Source organism: Accipiter gentilis, chromosome 19 (genome assembly GCF_929443795.1).
Source record: "Accipiter gentilis chromosome 19, bAccGen1.1, whole genome shotgun sequence".
Classification (NCBI taxonomy): Eukaryota; Metazoa; Chordata; class Aves; order Accipitriformes; family Accipitridae; genus Astur; species Astur gentilis.
The window spans coordinates 2,901,626-2,919,362 of record NC_064898.1 but is presented as its reverse complement, the minus strand read 5'-3'; the positions used below and the strand labels follow the sequence as shown (position 1 = coordinate 2,919,362).

At 41.3% G+C, this 17,737-nt stretch overlaps 1 protein-coding gene across 1 annotated transcript; it reads right to left on the bottom strand.

Annotated features, from left to right (window-relative positions):
* LOC126048133 (probable tRNA methyltransferase 9B) lies at positions 1–17,126 on the bottom strand. Its single transcript, XM_049822717.1, is given in 6 exon segments — positions 1–161; positions 2,489–2,657; positions 2,659–2,768; positions 14,321–14,479; positions 15,114–15,119; positions 16,979–17,126. Coding segments are annotated over 6 exon segments (753 nt in total).
* Positions 17,127–17,737: the final 611 nt, after the last annotated feature.

The following is a 17,737-nucleotide window of genomic DNA, read 5'->3' as shown; positions in this document are numbered from 1 at the left end:
CTAAACGTGGGGTGTGCTTGAGGGCAAGGACTGGAGGCTACCATCAAAGGCGTTTTTCTGGTCCGTCCTGTGGGTGAAGAGCCTGTTGAACCGTAGGAGTGGACGCGGTGGAGAGGCTCGGAGCTGCTGCTCCTGCTCCTGCTGCTTGGTGCCACCTGAAGCTGCGCTGAAAAATAGGGAGATGCTGTCAGGACAATCCGGCAACGGAACAAGCGTACGAAATGATGGGAACGGTGTCGTCAGAGCCAAACGGCAGCAACGTTTCGTGACTGAAAATGCTTTTCTTCGCTCGCACAATGATACTGACATTTAGGGGGAAAAGAGGAGCGCTGCAGAGGCAGTCATTACAGATGGAGGAGACTGATTAGCCCCTCCAGCTCTTCCACCTAAACATACAAGATGTACTGATACCACCGACATGAACTCCATGGGAGGAAATAAAGGAAATGTGATTACAAGTATTATATCCAAATTGAATTAAAGCTGCATTAAAATACTCAGATTACTGTACGGTTCCATGCTACGCTGGAAAACGTGATATGCATCTGCTACTGACAGACATGCAAAGAACGTGCAGAGGCTTATTTCTCAGGAAACAAGGTTGATCTCTGACCTGCTGATTCACAAATCCACAGAAAGAAAGGCAGGAAGTACAGTTACAGACAGACCTCCCCAGCACATAAATAATCATCAGCAAAGCAGCTGTGTCGCTTGGGATTTTTGTTTGGTTTTCTTCCAAATATTTACTCTACATTGCAACCTTAAGCAAAATTACTTACCTCAGTTTCTTTACCTATACAAATTGTGTAATGAATCCGATCTTCTTTGCAAAAGGCAGATCTGTAGATAAAAGTGTTAGCATTGCATGCTGATGTTAATAAATATTTTCTCAGTTGACTAGCGGTCGCTGGAGCACTTTTCTGTGCTATGCTCATTCACTGTACAGGTTTAAATGAGTTATTAAATCCTTCTGACTTTTTCTAGTTTTGCTGATAGGGAGAAAGACTTGAGCATACACGTGAAGCTCACTTTTAAAACTATTTTTTTGGGGGGGTCATGTAGTGGCATATATGGAGGGAAATATCTCTTTGCTTTCCTGGCTGTGACTGCCACCAGGCAATGAGAAAGATCTCTAGACTGTGACAGTGTCATGAATTACTGCCTCTGCCATGAAGGCTCTATATACCTAGTAATTCTCATAAAAGACTGTCTGTCTAGTATGACTAGAACTATCATATAGGCTGACAAAGTGAACTGTAATAAAGTAGTGCATCTTTCAATTACTTCCTGCATTACGTTACATCAAGCGGCAGAGTATGATAAATTTTAAAATAAAAAGTTGACACGAATGATTATATAGTTATAAATGAATAACAAAGCTTTTTAATGCACATGTAAAAAATAATCCAGCAATCACCTTCCAACTGTATTTTACTTATTTTCAAGCAACAAAACATAGCTGGCAGCTGTTTATGGAAAGGGGTCAGTGTGCTAAAATGCGCTCGGTCTGAAATAATAACTCTCGGAAAAAAGTAATCAATAGAGATATATTTTAAGAACAAAATCAAAGACAACAAAGTCACAGAACCTGAGAGTTTCAAAGCAGTCTCCTCCTCATATGTCCCCCTCTCCCCTAAAACAAACCTGAGGCTATTAAAAGCTTCAGGAAAGATTTTCAAAGGTGCTGAGCTTTCAAAAGGAAGAAAGCCCCGAAGTGTTCTTGGTGCATTTCAATAAGGAAATTTCCCCCAGATCTTCCACACTTCAGTCTTTTCTGCAATCACGCACCAATTGGCATGGTCAAAGTATGATTGAGTAATATATAGCTCAGGAATATGACAGTCTATCAGCTCAGGCAAATCCCCTTTAAAAACGTGCGCTGGGTGGTCGGGCTGGACTCACTGACTGCTCTCTGCGGAGAAGAGCCTGGTCTCCTTTTGTTCTGAGGGTGGCAGAAAGCTCCGTGTTTGGGGGGATGGTCTATTTTAAGTCGTTGTCTGACAGCTAATTCTTTCTGATGTGAAATCAGGTCAGGTAAACACACTCTGCTGCAATTGTGAAGAGTATCTGCAGGCATAGGGAGCTGGGTAGTTGCTTGCCCTAATTCTGAATAGCGACTTCTGAAAGCCTTCAAGCAGCGTGACATGGGCAGCACAGGTTTAACAGCCATTTCAAAAGCTGTTGTATTTTCAAAACTTGGTTTGCAATGTAGAAAAAAAGTCGGAAGCGTGTTTCAGAAAGCTACGGTCTCTGCTTTTGTCAACTTTTTCCCCTCTGTTTAATTCATTCAGCTGAACATCGTAATTGCAGAACCTAATGAGCTCTTCTTGGCGCCGCTGATCACCCGCACCTAATACCGAGTCAAGTGATCTTGAGAACAGAGACCATCTCAGAGGTTTCTCTAACGCCGTGCACGGCGCTTTTTTCTCCCCTCCGCAGGATGAGCTCCTTGCTGTCCTGTGTACCTCTGAAGTCCCGTCCAACTTACGACAGGGCTGGTTCAAAGCCAGCTCTTTGTCCTTGTGAAGGATTGATTTTTGTACTCCACGTGGGCAAGGCTCACCCGAGGAGCAGGAAGGAGGTGAAGGATTCCAAGGAACAAAGACGTCTTGCTTTTCAAATCTTCTCCGGTTTTGCTCCGTTGCCCACACATACATATATCATTATCTGGCCTCCTACTCTTAAGATACGAGCCGTCTCTTTTATTGCCCGCATGCACCTCTCTCCCATTGAAAAATGGTGAATCACTAGAACAGAACAGATAAGGTGAATAAGTATCCCTCGAGGCACTAATGAATACAGAGTATAAGGACAGGGACTGGCTCTGACACGCTGGCAGCCTGTGGTTTGCACCACAGGAATACATCATTTATCTTCCATTGTGCTACCTGTTATTGTACTACCTCTAACATCTCGAACATTGCGCTATCTCTAAAGAGTTCGTAATACGCTGACTTATTTTAAAAACACAGCAGAATTTAGAATCGTTGAAACAAATGACATCTTTTGGATCAGCAACGAACAGCACAACAGACTCGTTTTCTCGGTGAAAGGCTACCGCTCGGTCAGTGGCAAAGCAACCTGGCCCTTTTTTACCCTCACCTCATGCTCATCTGCAGCCTGAAAGAAGCAATTCTGAAAGACCCAGGCCATACGTGGTCCTTGCAACAGCCGTGCTAGTGATCCTGCTGCTGATAACCCATTAAAAAGGACTAGGTTAAAACCGCCTGCCCATTTCTTCTCCTTTATTGTCAGACATCAGTAACAGCAGAAAAAATGAACAGTCGCTATCAGCCTGGGATATATTTAAATCATCAACATACGGGTGAAGGACACTTAGTCAACTAGCATTTGTCTACTTCTGCCATTAACAAGCATATATCATGAAAAAAAAAAAAATTAGATAGTCCCACTCGTGCTTGATAACCTCCCACACCACACAAACATGCATGACGTGGGGAACGCCTCACCATTACGACGGTGAAACTCAAGCAGCACGGCTTTGCTTGAGTCAGAACTGAGTTTAAATTCGACTCCCATTTCAGTAAAAATTTTTGCCCCGAAAAGGGCCATTGGCCTTAGCCTTTGGCAGGCGTTTGCCGAACGGCAGCTCTGCAGGTCGGCTCCTGCTCTCAGACCGAGCAGCTCTAGAGCAATTCGCAACAGATGTCGAGGTTGATTAGGTCTTGGTGCACAGCAGGGACCTCAGCAAAGTTTCAACTACACCAAATGAATGTTACATGAGAAATAAGAACAGGAAAAAATTCGGGAATAATGCTGGAAAGGAAAGGGCACATATTAAAGACACTGAAAACAAAAAGCAATAGGATTAGTGATATTTATCCAACCATATATTTTCCTCAGTGAAAATGCCTGTACCGGTTTGGGCAGATACTTCTACACATACCACTTCAGGTTACAATGATAAACCATTTTTTTGGTTAAGCTGTTGAGGTGTTGGTTTCCACAGAAGAATAACAGATCTCTCAAGGGGGAAAAAAAAGGTGCAAGCTTTCGATTCTTTCGAGAAACCTAAGTATAGAAAATGCTGGCAGAAGCTCTGTATGTGCAGCCTCTCTGTGTCTGTCAGGGCAGCCATTCACCATCAGATCCATTTTGCCTCAGAAAAAAAAGACACTTTACAATTAAAAGAATAACAGCATGCAATCCAGCTGAGATAGGAAAACACTTTCCCTGCAATGAATGATGCATTCAGAGCCTTGGCGGCAATGTGAGGATCAAAAGGCGAGCTTTGAAGAAATAGGGTCTTTTAACATGTAGTTATTCAGCTGCTCTGCCTGTAGGTCTCACTTGTTTGAGATGAACAGAAATCAATTCCAAAAGCTCAGGTCTTCTAGCACTAGTTGAGACGTTGACATTGAAACATTAGGGCTATTTTAATTAAAAAGGGATCAAGTATCATTTAAGAAATTACAGCATATTAATAAAATCTCACGCTGAGCAAAACTTTAGTGTTGTCAAGATAAATTTGTCAGATAATTTTAAAAGCTATGGGTGATGTATTCAATTTAAAAATGCATAACGCAAGGAAATAGAGCATCTGCATGGGGCAACATCACACTATCCTGAAATCACAGTTTATCACGTGAATTACTGCGCACGATTGTTTTTAATCAAAGCCAAACCTGTCAGGCTCCAAGATCACCAGGCAGTGACATTCACCTAAGGCAGGCGGCTTATAAAAAAATCATTTCTTTCTTTTCCTTGACATTAAATTCCTTGTATGCTGAAGCTGTGTTTAAACTGAACGACCTGTACTGTGCAGTAAAGGTGCTGTTTCAGAGATGGAGCGGCTGGCGTTAGCTGGCGGTGAGGCTCAAACGCTCACCGAGGGCCTGACCGCAGCCCAGCAGGGACGTGAGCCTGCGTCCCTCTGCTCCGGTGGGAACGGTGCAGATCTGCTTCTCCTGCAATTCCTCTCATACTGATGAGCAGATGGCGCTGGGGTGGTATTTTATGGACTCATAGGATGGTTTGGGTTGGAAGGGACCTTCAAGACCGTCTAGTTCCAACCCCCCTGCCATGGGCAGGGACACCTTCCACTAGACCAGGTTGCTCCAAGCCCCATCCAGCCTGGCCTCGAACATCTCCAATGATGGCACATCCACAACTTCTCTGGGCAACCCGTTCCAGTGGCTCACCACCCTCACAGCAAAGAATTTTTTCCTTTACATCTAACCTAAATCTACCCTCTTTCAGTCTAAAACTTGCCCCTGTCCTGTCACTACAGGCCCTGGTAAAAACTTTTTCCATCCTTCTTCCAAGCATTTTAGCATTGAAAGACCGCAATAAGGTCTCCCTGGAGTCCTGCAGTGCTACGCCCCTAGAACAGTCTTTCACCAGCTGTTCAACGTATTTTAAGGTGATTTCCCACCACCCACACACTGTAAAACAAGGGTCCAGATGCTTCAAACTGCACTTGTCATAACGACTGGTACTTGAAATGAAAATCAGTTTTGTCCTAAATTACAATAAATACAGAAGCCTGCAGGTGGTGAAAACAATATCAGGGCAGAGGAAACTCAGCCTGGGCTGGAGCTTGTGTCTTATAGCCAGTGATGGGTCTGTCCTCCATAGATACTTTCTTGGACTCACGTCTACTTCTGAATACACAAATTCACATATCAAAGGAACCTGCGCTTTAATTATATATACTTTTAGAAAAATGGTTCCTTCCACTTTAAATCTTTCCCCGCGGTTCTCTTGTTGTAAGAAACCGCAGAAATTTACCCCCTATTCACTAATTTAATATAATTTCTGGGCTCCAGAATGCTATCTCCCTCTCCCCTAGGAGCAGCATGATGTATACACTTCTTTTATGGTACTTTTATGATGATACTCTTCTTTCTTAGGTGAAAAGCCCTAGCCCATTAATCTATCCTCATACATAAACAGTTGGCACCTTTGATCATTATAAGGACCTTCCAGAGACGGAGGAAACCTGAATTTCATGCAGTATTCAAGATATGGATGCACCAGGTATTTATCTTCTACCATTCTTCTGGATTTTCATTTTTGTTCCTAATATTTCAATACTTTTTTGACCAGGTTTGAACACTGAGCTAACGAAAATGAGTCTAATGACTTCAGTATCTTTTTCCTGAACAAGGATAGAGGGTACCACTGTGCCTGTATGCTTAGCTATTTTTTTTTTATGCACATTACCTAGCATTTATCCACAAGTACTTTTCTGCAATTTTGCACCCAGTCATTAGTTTCACAAGACTTTTTTGCAACTTTGCGGTCAGTAATCCTGACTATCTCTATGTCACCATAAAGCAAACTTTATCACTAGCCTATTCATTTGATTTGTAACTATAAATTACATAGGAATCTGTCAAACAGCAGCCTTTTTATAGGTGCCATACACCTACACTAAGCATTCATCATTGAGTCTTTCAGCACTTTCCACACGCGTCTGCTAGCATTTTACCATTCTGGCTTTCCCATTCAATTTTCCTTAAGAGTTTCTTCCTTTTCGGTAGTAAACTTTTATGCAGTGGATTTTTTAAAGCATTTTTGTTCCTAGCAAGAGGTTTGGCTGCAGTCACATTAAATTCAGTCGGAGAACGTGGTTCTTGCACAATTATTTATTGATGTGGGCGTGATGCACTGGTCCAGACTAATAAGAGTTGCTTCCCTTTTGTGGGTTCTCAGATTAATTTTTCCAGGAGGTTTCATGCCCCTGTGTATCATTTACACAACCTACATATGGATAATTGCGGTGCCTCAATATTGTGTTTTCTGCCCTCGTAGCCCTCACAATCTCTCTTAATAATCTGTGGTCATTTTCCCAAGTTTATCAGAGAGTTAGTGACACATCCTTATTATTACACTGCTCTCGTCTGTAGCTGTCTACCTACCATTGTTTCTTCCAAAAGTTTATCCTCATGCTTTTTTTCACAGAAGAATATTAAGAGCTTTTTAGCTGTTATGCAACCCTTGTAACGAAAGCTAGAAAAACCTCTTAAGTTCACTACAAAAAGGGCTTTAATGAACATTATATCATTATCGTACTAACCAACACCGTGCCATGGTGATGAGGACAAGTAGGATCACATTCAATTTTTTAAACATCCAACTAAACCATTGCGAAAAGGAAATCTAAGCACAAAATATTTGTTTGGGGTGAGCTCAGGTGCTTGTCCAAAACCCTTGACAGCTTTTTGCAGCAGCAAGGTCTTGCTTCATGGATTAACAGTTGTTATAAATCAAACATTCCTTTTCATTTTGGCCATACATTCCCCTAGCGTACCTAAAAGTCAATCCAAATTAATTTTGTGCCATGTACTGCTCATTCCTACCACTTTTGTTTAAATTGAAGACTGAAAGATTTTCCATAACTGAAAAATCCATAATGCAATTTTAGATTTCAAAGGGAGGGGGTAAGGAGGAAAGGAGAACATTTCAAAGATTCTTCTCTTCTTCATTTCATAAGAATATAATTAATTGCTCCTTCTCTTAATTTAATACTGTGACTAATCCTACTAAAAGGGATTATTTAGAACAAGCAGACAATGCATGATACATTTTTGTGTCATTCAGCTGTCTTCAGAGAACAAACCTGAAAGCATCAACAACTTTGTCTGAATTTCTTTTTTAGAAGCCATTTTCAAAATTAGTATTTCAGGTCAGTGATTTAATTTAAACCCTGTTAAATGGCAAAAAGAAATCTGTGTAATCAGAAATTGCTTTTCTCTGTCAAACTTCTTTGCTGAAGTTAAATCCCTTCAGAGACATTCGGAAAGTATTTAAGGATCACAGAATCCTTATCTTTGAGACTCTTTTGTATATACTGTACATACACTTCAGATGTCACTTTATCTCTGTCAGCTCTAATAATAGGAACAATTGCCACATATAGAGAAGGCATGATTCTAAGTTAAATATGATTTTATTCTCTTCATTATGGTGGTATCAAAAATAGAGGGGACGAAAAACACTAATATACCAAAGAATTATTTAAAAGAATTACTGAGTAAACTTCAAACAGTGTTTCCATTAAAAACTTTTTCCTATTAAAAACATAACTCATTAATTACTTACGTTCGAAAACTCGCTCCTTCTTTTATTTTTGCACATTTATGGTTAGCATTAGTAAATGAGGATGCTGCCTTTATAAAAATCATTATAATTATGAAATTTAATTAACTTATTAAAGCCTTGATTCAGGAATATAATTATAAGCTTAATTTTAAGCATCTGGGTAGTTACACTGGTTTCAGCAGGATTAATTCTGCATTTATATTAAAGATAATTCTGAAAAGCTTGTCACGGCAGTGGGGACACCTGTAGCTAAAAATCAGCAGAAGAGGAGAATAAAACAAGGTCAGGTGGAGCAGTTCTCTTCACGCCGTTCCCCTCCCTTGCTCTGTGCCACCCTCGAGGCGCCCGCTGCCTTTCCTTCCCTCCTGGGTGTCCTCCTACGTGCCGGGCTACAGGATTAGGCTCCCTTGGGTTTTTTGGCTGGCGGTTCCAAGGGACGGTGGTGCTGAGTGCTGGAGGACTAGGGCACGTCCCCGAGTATTGGAAATGTGGGTTTGTGGAAGGGAAGGGGGGGAATCGAGCCTTTCTGCTTTCTGGGTGAGTGCCCGGAGGACTTGGCTGAAGTGGAAAGAGGAAAAAAAGTGAAATCTCTGCAATGCTCTGCTAGTCACCGCCCTCCAAAGAGGCTTTGGCTCTACGGGTCTTTGTTTAGTGAAAAAGGTTTAACTGTGCGCCCAGCTCAGGTGCCTGAACGCCGCTCAGGATCCGTTCTGGATCTCAATGTCTTACTCAGCAGGAGAATAAGCTTTTGGTAGTACGGAGTGAAATCCCAGTACTCGGAAGCCTGCTCTCAGGTAGCAGCACAAACCTGCCAAAACCATCACGTGGAAGCAGCTCGGCCATCCCTCCTTCCAAAACCACAGCCGCATTGCTCTGCAGCCCGAGCGAGCAGAGGACAACATCTGTACACGAGCAAGTTGTGCAGCTGGCGAGAAGCTGTCGTCACCTCTTTTAATGACACCCAGCAGCTGGTCAAGACCTTGCGACCAGGTAACGTGTTGTTAAGAACACGTAGGTGAGATTTAGAACAGATATACTGTCAACATGACGCCAGCGGTAAGACCACAGATAGCTAACTGTGGTCTAAAATAAATGATTGCATTTAAAAATGCTGAGCAGGCTGCTGGCTGCTACTGTGAAAATTAAGCTAAATATTTGGAGCCTGCAGCAGTTCTGCACTCCAGTGACTTGGAGAAATAGAGGGGACTGTAAGGGGCAGAGCTCATTCTGTTGAGATGCAGGTTTTTCTAAGGAAAAAAAAAAAAAGAAGTAAAGTTTTCTGACCAGACCCCATCCTGAGATAACTATGTATCATCCACTGGAAATAAACAGGATAGTTTTGATAAATCAATTATAACTTGCATGAAAATATCACTGCAAGGAACACAAAGCTCCTGATTTAATGAAGTGAGATAGAAATCAGGCTCCTCGCTGTAGGTGAGAATTGCACCGACAGACAACGCTGCCAGCTGACAAGCCCAGCGGCAGCGACTGCGGGAATGACGGAGAAAGCCTGCGGGTGTCAACCACAGGCTCTGACTGTCCTACGGAGCTTCTCCGCATCCCTACGAACTGGCGCTTACTAGCTTAGAAATAACTGTATTATTCACTTGAAATAAAACACAAAGAGTGATGAGACCAAAGCTGAAATCAGGGCTTGCAGATGTCTCAGAAGAAGCGGAGGTACTCTGTGGGTCACACTCACTATGGGTGGCACTTCTCCTCTGCCTCCGAGACCTCTTACAATATTCAGATTTTGTTAGTATTTTGCACCTCTGACTTCCATCAGGGAGGAGAGTTTGCTGCTGTGAGAGGAGCTGTATTAACATTAGGCAGCAACTGGATACAGGAGAGTCAACGTTGTTTTTTTCTCAGAAAGGCCAGGTGGCCTTTACATTAAAATAGATGCAGAAAAATAGAGGTCATTCATCTTCCATCTCCAAGGCAGGATTAAATGCTTGGCCCAAATGTGACCCAAATTGCTCTACCCTGCTCTTAAAAGCCTTTTCATATCTGAGGTAAATAACCTTTGCTGCAGAGTAAGATGATTTTTTTTTTTCTTCCCATGTCATATAAAGAACAGCTTTCTGTAAAAATCATTTATGCATTTGAAGACTATTATGTTTCCTTCAGTCTTTCATTTTTTTTCCTTTCTGGACTAACCAAACCCAATTCCTTCAGCTTCCTCTAATAATTCAGATTTTCTGAACATCAGTTATTTAAAATGTCTCCATATTGACTGCAAACTTTGTAAGGCATCGTTCCCAAAAGCAGAGAAGATATTCCACCGAGGATCTCAAAAGTACCAAGTGCAGGAGGGTGACTCATTCTTCTGCCTTCCACGAAACTGCTCTGTCACCATACTCCAGACAGGTATTTGGCTGGTTTTGTAACAGCGGGACACTACTCACACGTATTTGGCCTGTGGTCCATCTCGCCTGGCCATTATTTCTCCCTTCGTTCATCGAATGTTTCCGTCCCTCTCGATGGGTTCTGTATCTCAAAGACAAAAAGCAGATTGGCTTGCTCCTGACAAATACATGTTGGCTGTTTCCTATTACATTAGTATTCTGTAGGTTTAAATAATTTATTCTATTTAAATTAGATTATTTAAATTATTTATTCTAGTATCCTTGTATAAATCTAAATTAGGCTGGCTTCCTCTTGATGTCCTTTCTCTTTTGGAAACAAGTATTATGTTTGCTTTTCTTCACTTGCTGGAGATCTTAAGGATAATCTGCTTGTTCTCAGTAGTTTGAGATTCATTTCATGATTTCCTAACAATTTGTGTAACCTAATTTATCTAAATATTCTTTAAGACATAATTTCTGTTTTATAGTCTAAACTCCTGTCCTCTGGTTAAAACTCTACTACCTTGCTGATGACTACTATTAACTTTTTGTAAAGACCGAAGAAAAATGCAGCTTCCCTTGTCATCTGTTATTTGCTTTTCTTTCCTTTTTGTTTTCCTCTTGCTTTGTATACATTTATAAAACCTTACCCTAGTTCTAATTCATGTTATGCCGTAGTCATCCTGACTTTGGTTCTTCACACCATCTCTTGTAATTATTGATAGTGATGTTTTTTGATGATTGCTTTTCAATTTCTATGGCATTAAAGAGTTCCTGATGCTGTCATACCAGACGTTGTTATACTCTGCTTTCCACTGGGACAAATTGCTTCTTGTGCCTTTAGCTTTGCTTCTTTTAGAAAATGTAATTTTCTGACCACAGTGCCTTTTTGTTGGAAAAAGTTAAAAAACTGTTAGAATGTAATCCTGACTTGATCCTTAGGAAAAACAGAATTTAGGAGACCTGGCAAGCAGTGATGATATACCTATGTGACAAAGCTCAGCGTTATGCAGAAATAACCAATGGTGCACAGAAATATGAGGTTTTTTTATGGGCTAAAGAAACTATGTCACGACAGCATTGCAATATTGTGACCACGTTAATTGGCACAACAGTGCAATGTAACTACACTGATATGATCTGATACTAACACTTGGTTTCTTCTTGCTCAGTGTCTCATGGAATTCTACTATAAAGACAGAACCTTATATAGTAAGGAAGCTCTCCTGGACCTTTTATTTGGACTCCTTTTTTCCCCAAGAGACTCTTCTACCTTGTAAACTTTAAGAATTATACTATTTGCAATTATGCAGACCATTTTCTCAGGCAGTGTAAATTAGAGGACTAGACATGTTTATGTCCCTTAGGTTCCCTTTACTTTCTCTGTTAAATTACTACATGACTAAAAGATCACAGATTAAAGCAAAGTTAATTTTCACATATTGGTATTAACACCAAGGAAAGCCATTTGATGCTCTTCACTTCAGAAACCCTTTTTTTCCCACTGGGATGAAGAATCTGATCAGATATTTCATTAATATAAAATAACTTTATAGACTTGAGCATCTGACTCCTAACAGGAGAGAAAAATGTGATGTCTTCACCTTTGCATTTGGAGGAAAGAACTTACTTCTTTAAATGAATAGAAAAAGCTTCTTCTTATCCTTTGCCCATTTCAGAGTCCAAGAGCTCAGCATATACAAGATTTTATTAACACAGAACGTGACCTTTCCATATAAAGGAGAAAGCCACCTTGACAGAGGTAAAGCCATGCTAAAAAATCAGTCCTGCATTACAATTCGCAACAATTCCTTAGGTAAAGTGGAAACACGAGTGCCAGTCCTCTTTTCATTACTGCAAGTGGCAGAAATCCTACTTATTTCAATAATACAGGAATGGCTTCATCACGCTAACAATAACAAAGCCATCAGTAAACGGCAATGGGATGATTTCTGTTGTTTGATGATATTAAATCTCAAATAAAATTATGCTATGAATACACTGGGAAAGTGATTTCTTTCTTAAGGCAGTGAAAACATTGTGGAATGACTTGTATATTCACAGGGCAAATTTGTCTCCTTGAACAGAAAGTGAAGCATTTGAAAGCAGCACATTTTAAACTTTTGCTGATATATCATGTCTAGATTTGTTTCTTGTCAGTATAGGTGATTCCATTCATGGAACTAGCAAAAATACTTCATTATATATGCATATGCAATACGTGCTGAGTACAAGGAAAAATCATCAAGTTAGGCTTGATGGTCCTCTTCTGCCGATATTTCCTACTGGCTTTAGAACATCGACAGAAATTTCTTGCCTCCTTTGACAATCCTCTGAAGATTAAAAGAGCACATGCTTACCCAAACTATAGTATATATGCCCTATACTAGTATTATACTATATACTTGCACATATAATAATTCAACGTATTATTTGAAGCTTTATGATGCATCTGAATCATATTTTTCAGCAATAATAAGGAAACACGATCATTACTATGGTTCATGCATGACCTGTGTTGGTAAAGGCTGTAACAAAAATAACTTTGCAATTTGCAGCCACATTATAGCGCGGAAAGGGCCACTGTCCATAACCACGCAGTTCTACCTGCTGCCCAAGTGTCCTGGATTTGTCACCGATTCCAGCTTCTCGCACAGCAGCCCTGCAAACAAGGTTTTCAGCTTGCTGTGGGTAGGAAGGTCTGCAGTTCTGCATCTCCAGCCCAGCTACTCTGCTTTTCCGTAGGCTGTTTGTAAGGAGTCCTGGGGCACAGATTCTTCTGAGTCAGACAACTTCTGAACATTGCTACATACCCTTTTCGACAAATCTGGCTTCTCCTTCACTTCCTTACCCTGGATTTCCAGAGAATGCCAAATCACCTTTGGGCACACGAAGGTTGTTACTCCATCTGGGCAAAGGATGTGAAAATCTAATAATAAGGACTGTTAGCTATCGGTCATGTTTCTGAAATCACGACTGAAGGACTTTCAGGCGGTGTAGCTGAGCATGGTTCACAGCCCCACACAATGATGTACCAGTGACAATAATGTAATCTCAAATTTCCATCAAATGTCAGATGGACCTGGGCTTGAAAAGTGAAGTCCTTCAGGGCTTTGGGAAAGGTCACCCGAGACCTGGAGAAAAGGCTGTGTCAGGCTACTCGCTAACTTCAAGAGATGTGAGGTATTAACATTTCACTTTGATTTAACAAGGCTTGGAGACCTTCACACTTCTTTGGTTAAGAAGAGGAAAATCAAGTTTGCTGAGCACTGTAATTTGTTTTATTTACAGTATTGCCCAACTTTTAATCAGTCTAAGCTTAATAACTAACTTTTAAAAGGTGGTTGAATAATTTCAAGACTTCCAAAACAAAAGAACCCTCAAAATGTAGAAGAGAAAAAAGCAAAGGCTAAAGCTACCATTCAGCGCCTGCTTTAAAAGTGGCAAAGATGGGTAGTTCCTCCATCACCAAGGTATTTTGAAAAGGGCAGCTAAACAAAAAGGGAAAATGTTACATTTTAAGGCGGCAGTGCCACTGAAATAAGCACTTCTGCCTGATTTGTCATCGTTCCTTGTTCTTTTTCTGCATTATCCCCTGCTTTTGCTGAAACAGGTCTCTCTGCAGTGAAGCAATGGGTAACTGATTCAGCTAAAAGCAACCTCTCTTTTTGCTGGGTTACTTTCCAGCTGGATCAGCGTCATGGTCATCCTTCTTCATAAGCACAAAAATGATTGTGTTGGCTGACAAAACATGGAGCATGGGAGGAAAAAACCCAGTGTTTGGAAAGGTGCAGAAGGATTTAATACTGTGCTTTGAATATGCTCAGTGTTCCTAAGCAAGTTTTGTTATATCTTCTTCCTGACAGAGCCAACATTTCAAATTTCTGCCATGTGGTAAGGCGCAAACAGGGCTCGCTCTCTTCAATAAGGCAGACACAAGCCATGGCATACCGTTACTTCATGGCCTTCATTTCGTGCTGATTCCACCGACGGGAAACAGCAGGCCCAACCCAGTTTATAGACTTGAGAACTGATGTGAAGGTATTTACCATTTCCACAGGCTGAAGTAATAATGAGGAGGAGAAAGAAAGGCGGACATTTGGTGTCTGTACAAAAGAAAATGTATTCCTGACACAAGCCATGATGTACACCCTTGACTGGCCTAATAGCTTGAAATTCTCCACCCATTTTAAAGGAGATGATACAATTGCAGTGGAATTCAGGTTATTTTTTACAATCACAGTACAATGAGCACAGACTGCTCTTTTCCGTCTAGCAGGCTCTCTGCTGCGTGACAGGAGGTGTTCAAGTGGGATTGCTAGAGAGCGTTTACCTTGGCCTTCCCACCACATACAGAATCAAAAATATTTATGGTAATGATGCTACTGCAATTCTGCTTGTAATAGACTCAAAATGCTAACTGAACGCATCATGTAGTGGGAGCACCGCACTGAATTATTCCTGTGTATTGAAATGCCGATAGACAAACTAGACTGCTAAGTAATTAAGTCACTATTAGACCAAACCATTAAATCCATTGTTTGCTGTTTTAACTGCTGCTAATTGCTGTCACCATGACAACAGCGGAGTTTCTTTTTCTGGTATCTCCACGCAGTTTCTTTTTCATAATGGAGCCTGTGACATGGAAATTTACATCTTCCCAAATTGAAATACTTGTTGTGTTGAAATAAAGACAGACATCTTTAGATAAGAAGGATTTTAATGTCAGCAGTAAAATGGATCTTATCTAAATTTTTGATAATCTGTTTGCAGAATTATCTGGATCTTAACACAAAGTGCATTTTAAAGTAGACTGTTAGTTTAAAAAACTTGCCTTCCCACTTGCATCATAAATATCGTCGTTCAGATTAAGATCAGGGAGGTAAGTGCATCTGGCTACCAGTAATACCCTGTACCTTGTGCAGACCTTAGTTCACATCCTGTTTATGGCTATGCTTACATCAAACGTTGAGCTTGGGTCAGCGCCCAGATTTTATCTCTAATTAATTAAAAAAAAAATAAATTGTAGTTATTTTGGAGCCTTCCAAATATTTAAGTCCCTATATTTAGGTTACAGCCGCCCCATAGCACCTATTCTGAAACGCTGTGTGGGTCCCTGTGTTCAGTAAGGAGCCTCCCAGCCCCATCAATCTGTTATACCATTTGAACTGGAGATGAATCACTGACGAGCTGCAGATAGAAGTCTGCTCCGAACTGCCTGTCTAATATTAGCTGCTGATCCCACCTCCCAGGAATGAAGGAAAGCTATCCGGAGAAAAGCTGGGGCTCTCTCAGTCCTTCCCATGCCTGACTTCAGCACCAGCTGAGAAGAGGTGCTGTGAACTGGTGCCAGCACTTGGCTAATATTAGACTTGGTTTTCCAAGGAGAGAGAGCAGAAAGAGGTCTACCCTGGAGCTCTGACTGGAAAAGAACTCCAGGACTTTTTCTGGTTTTCAGTTTTGGAGGGGAAGGCTCCAGTAGAAGCCAAACAACAGCTACTAAATACCTTTCCTCTGATCCGACACCAGAGGCTGCTTCCCAGGGATGGAGGGGCAGAGGAGAGCCCTGAAGGTAGGCTCCTTTCCAGCACCGTGCCACCACTCTTGGCAACTGTGTTTCACACAAAACTCGTCTCTGGCCACGGACACCGCAACAGCGTGCCAGCAGCCTCGGCAGGCCAAAGCCCAGGAGCCAAGCCTGAGCTTAAATTACAGCACTAACAAAGCCCAAAGTCGGTGACATCAGTAAAAATTCAATGTGCTGGTTCTTCGTACGTTTTATTTGTTCACGTTGAAAACACTGCAAAATCTGCTGAGATCTGGTAGGAATATAGTTCCCAGCATTTACATTGCGATAAACTGGGGAAAGTATATGGTAGCGTTTGAAAGACGCCCAAAAAGTTAGTGTGATTACTCCAACCCTCAGCAATTTTTCTCCTTCACAAACATTCCCATGCTATAGTGGGGAGACCGCACGTATGTGCTGTTGGGAAGGATTACAGGTCCAAAGAGCTATTTAGAAGTCTAGCCTAAACATGTAGAACCGATGAGTTAATGCCCAGACCTCATCTGGGCACCCAGCATGTGCCCACTTCTTGTGCAGGTGCTGAAACCAGTACAGAGAATTCCCTTGTCCCATTTAGACATTCTCAAACCTTCAGGGAGTTAAAACCTGTCACATATTGTTCCCTAAAGCACTCAGGACAGTGTCACGATACCTGCTTCAAATTGGCCACACCACTACATGTTGTAAGAGCTAAACAAGATTTCAAATTCCAGAATTATCATACCAATACACAACATAAGCATCCACTAACGACATCTTAATAAATTTAGCTTCAGTTTAGTTGACCTACTGGATACTGGGAAAAGTAAAATGGTCTTCATATACCTATGAATGGTGGAGCAAAGCAGGAGGCAAATTTTGATAGTCAGTCTGGCCATTTTGATTCCCCAGTTTGATTCACAAGCTCCAAACTCTTCTGCCACAAATATTGCTTGACAGAAAGAGAGGACGTCCTGAGACTGTCATTAGCAATGGGATAAACAACCCCACTCACCAGCAATCAGGCTGCCCGGTTCCTGCTCTGAAATGAACTGCTGCACCTTTGGCCATGCCTTGTAGCACGCGTCATTGAAGCAAGGAGCAATTTTCTCCCATACTCTGTGAATGTGGTCCCTCTCGGGTTGGCTCGCCTCCTTGTCCATCACAGCCAAGGCTAGGCTAACTCGCTGAAGGCAGTGCGACTGTCCTAGAGAAAGGGAAGGGAGAAAAACAAGTGCCGAAACTCTTGTTACCAAAGTACATTTCCTTAAGTTAAGCAGTATGACATTGTTTATTTAGGAAATAGTAGTTCCAAATACTATGTTGCCATTAAAGAGAAACTGCTGAGGCTTTTAAAGGAAGAAAGGCAATTTATTCTATGATTTTATACAATGTATTGTTTTCTTATATAAAACTGAAAGGAATTTTATGACCTACCACTCAATGTTTATTAACGTGCTTATATTGTTATACTCTGGAAGCTGTTAGCTTTTGCTTCATAAAGTCTTCCACCCTTTTCCAGTCTACCCTTGAAAAAGTAATTTCTAAGAAGTCCTTTGTTTACAGACACATCTTAAAAACCAGTGACTGAAAGTGATGATGAATACCTAAAGATGTTCAGAAACTGAAACAAAAGCTCCGAGAGGTGTCATTTCTCCTCCGGTTCATTCAGCCCCCAGAAAGATCCATGCTTATAGACTTCCCATCGCACAATTCATTGACACCGTGTGTTACTGTGAACAAAAATCTTTCCAGCTTTCCGAGCATCCTTTTT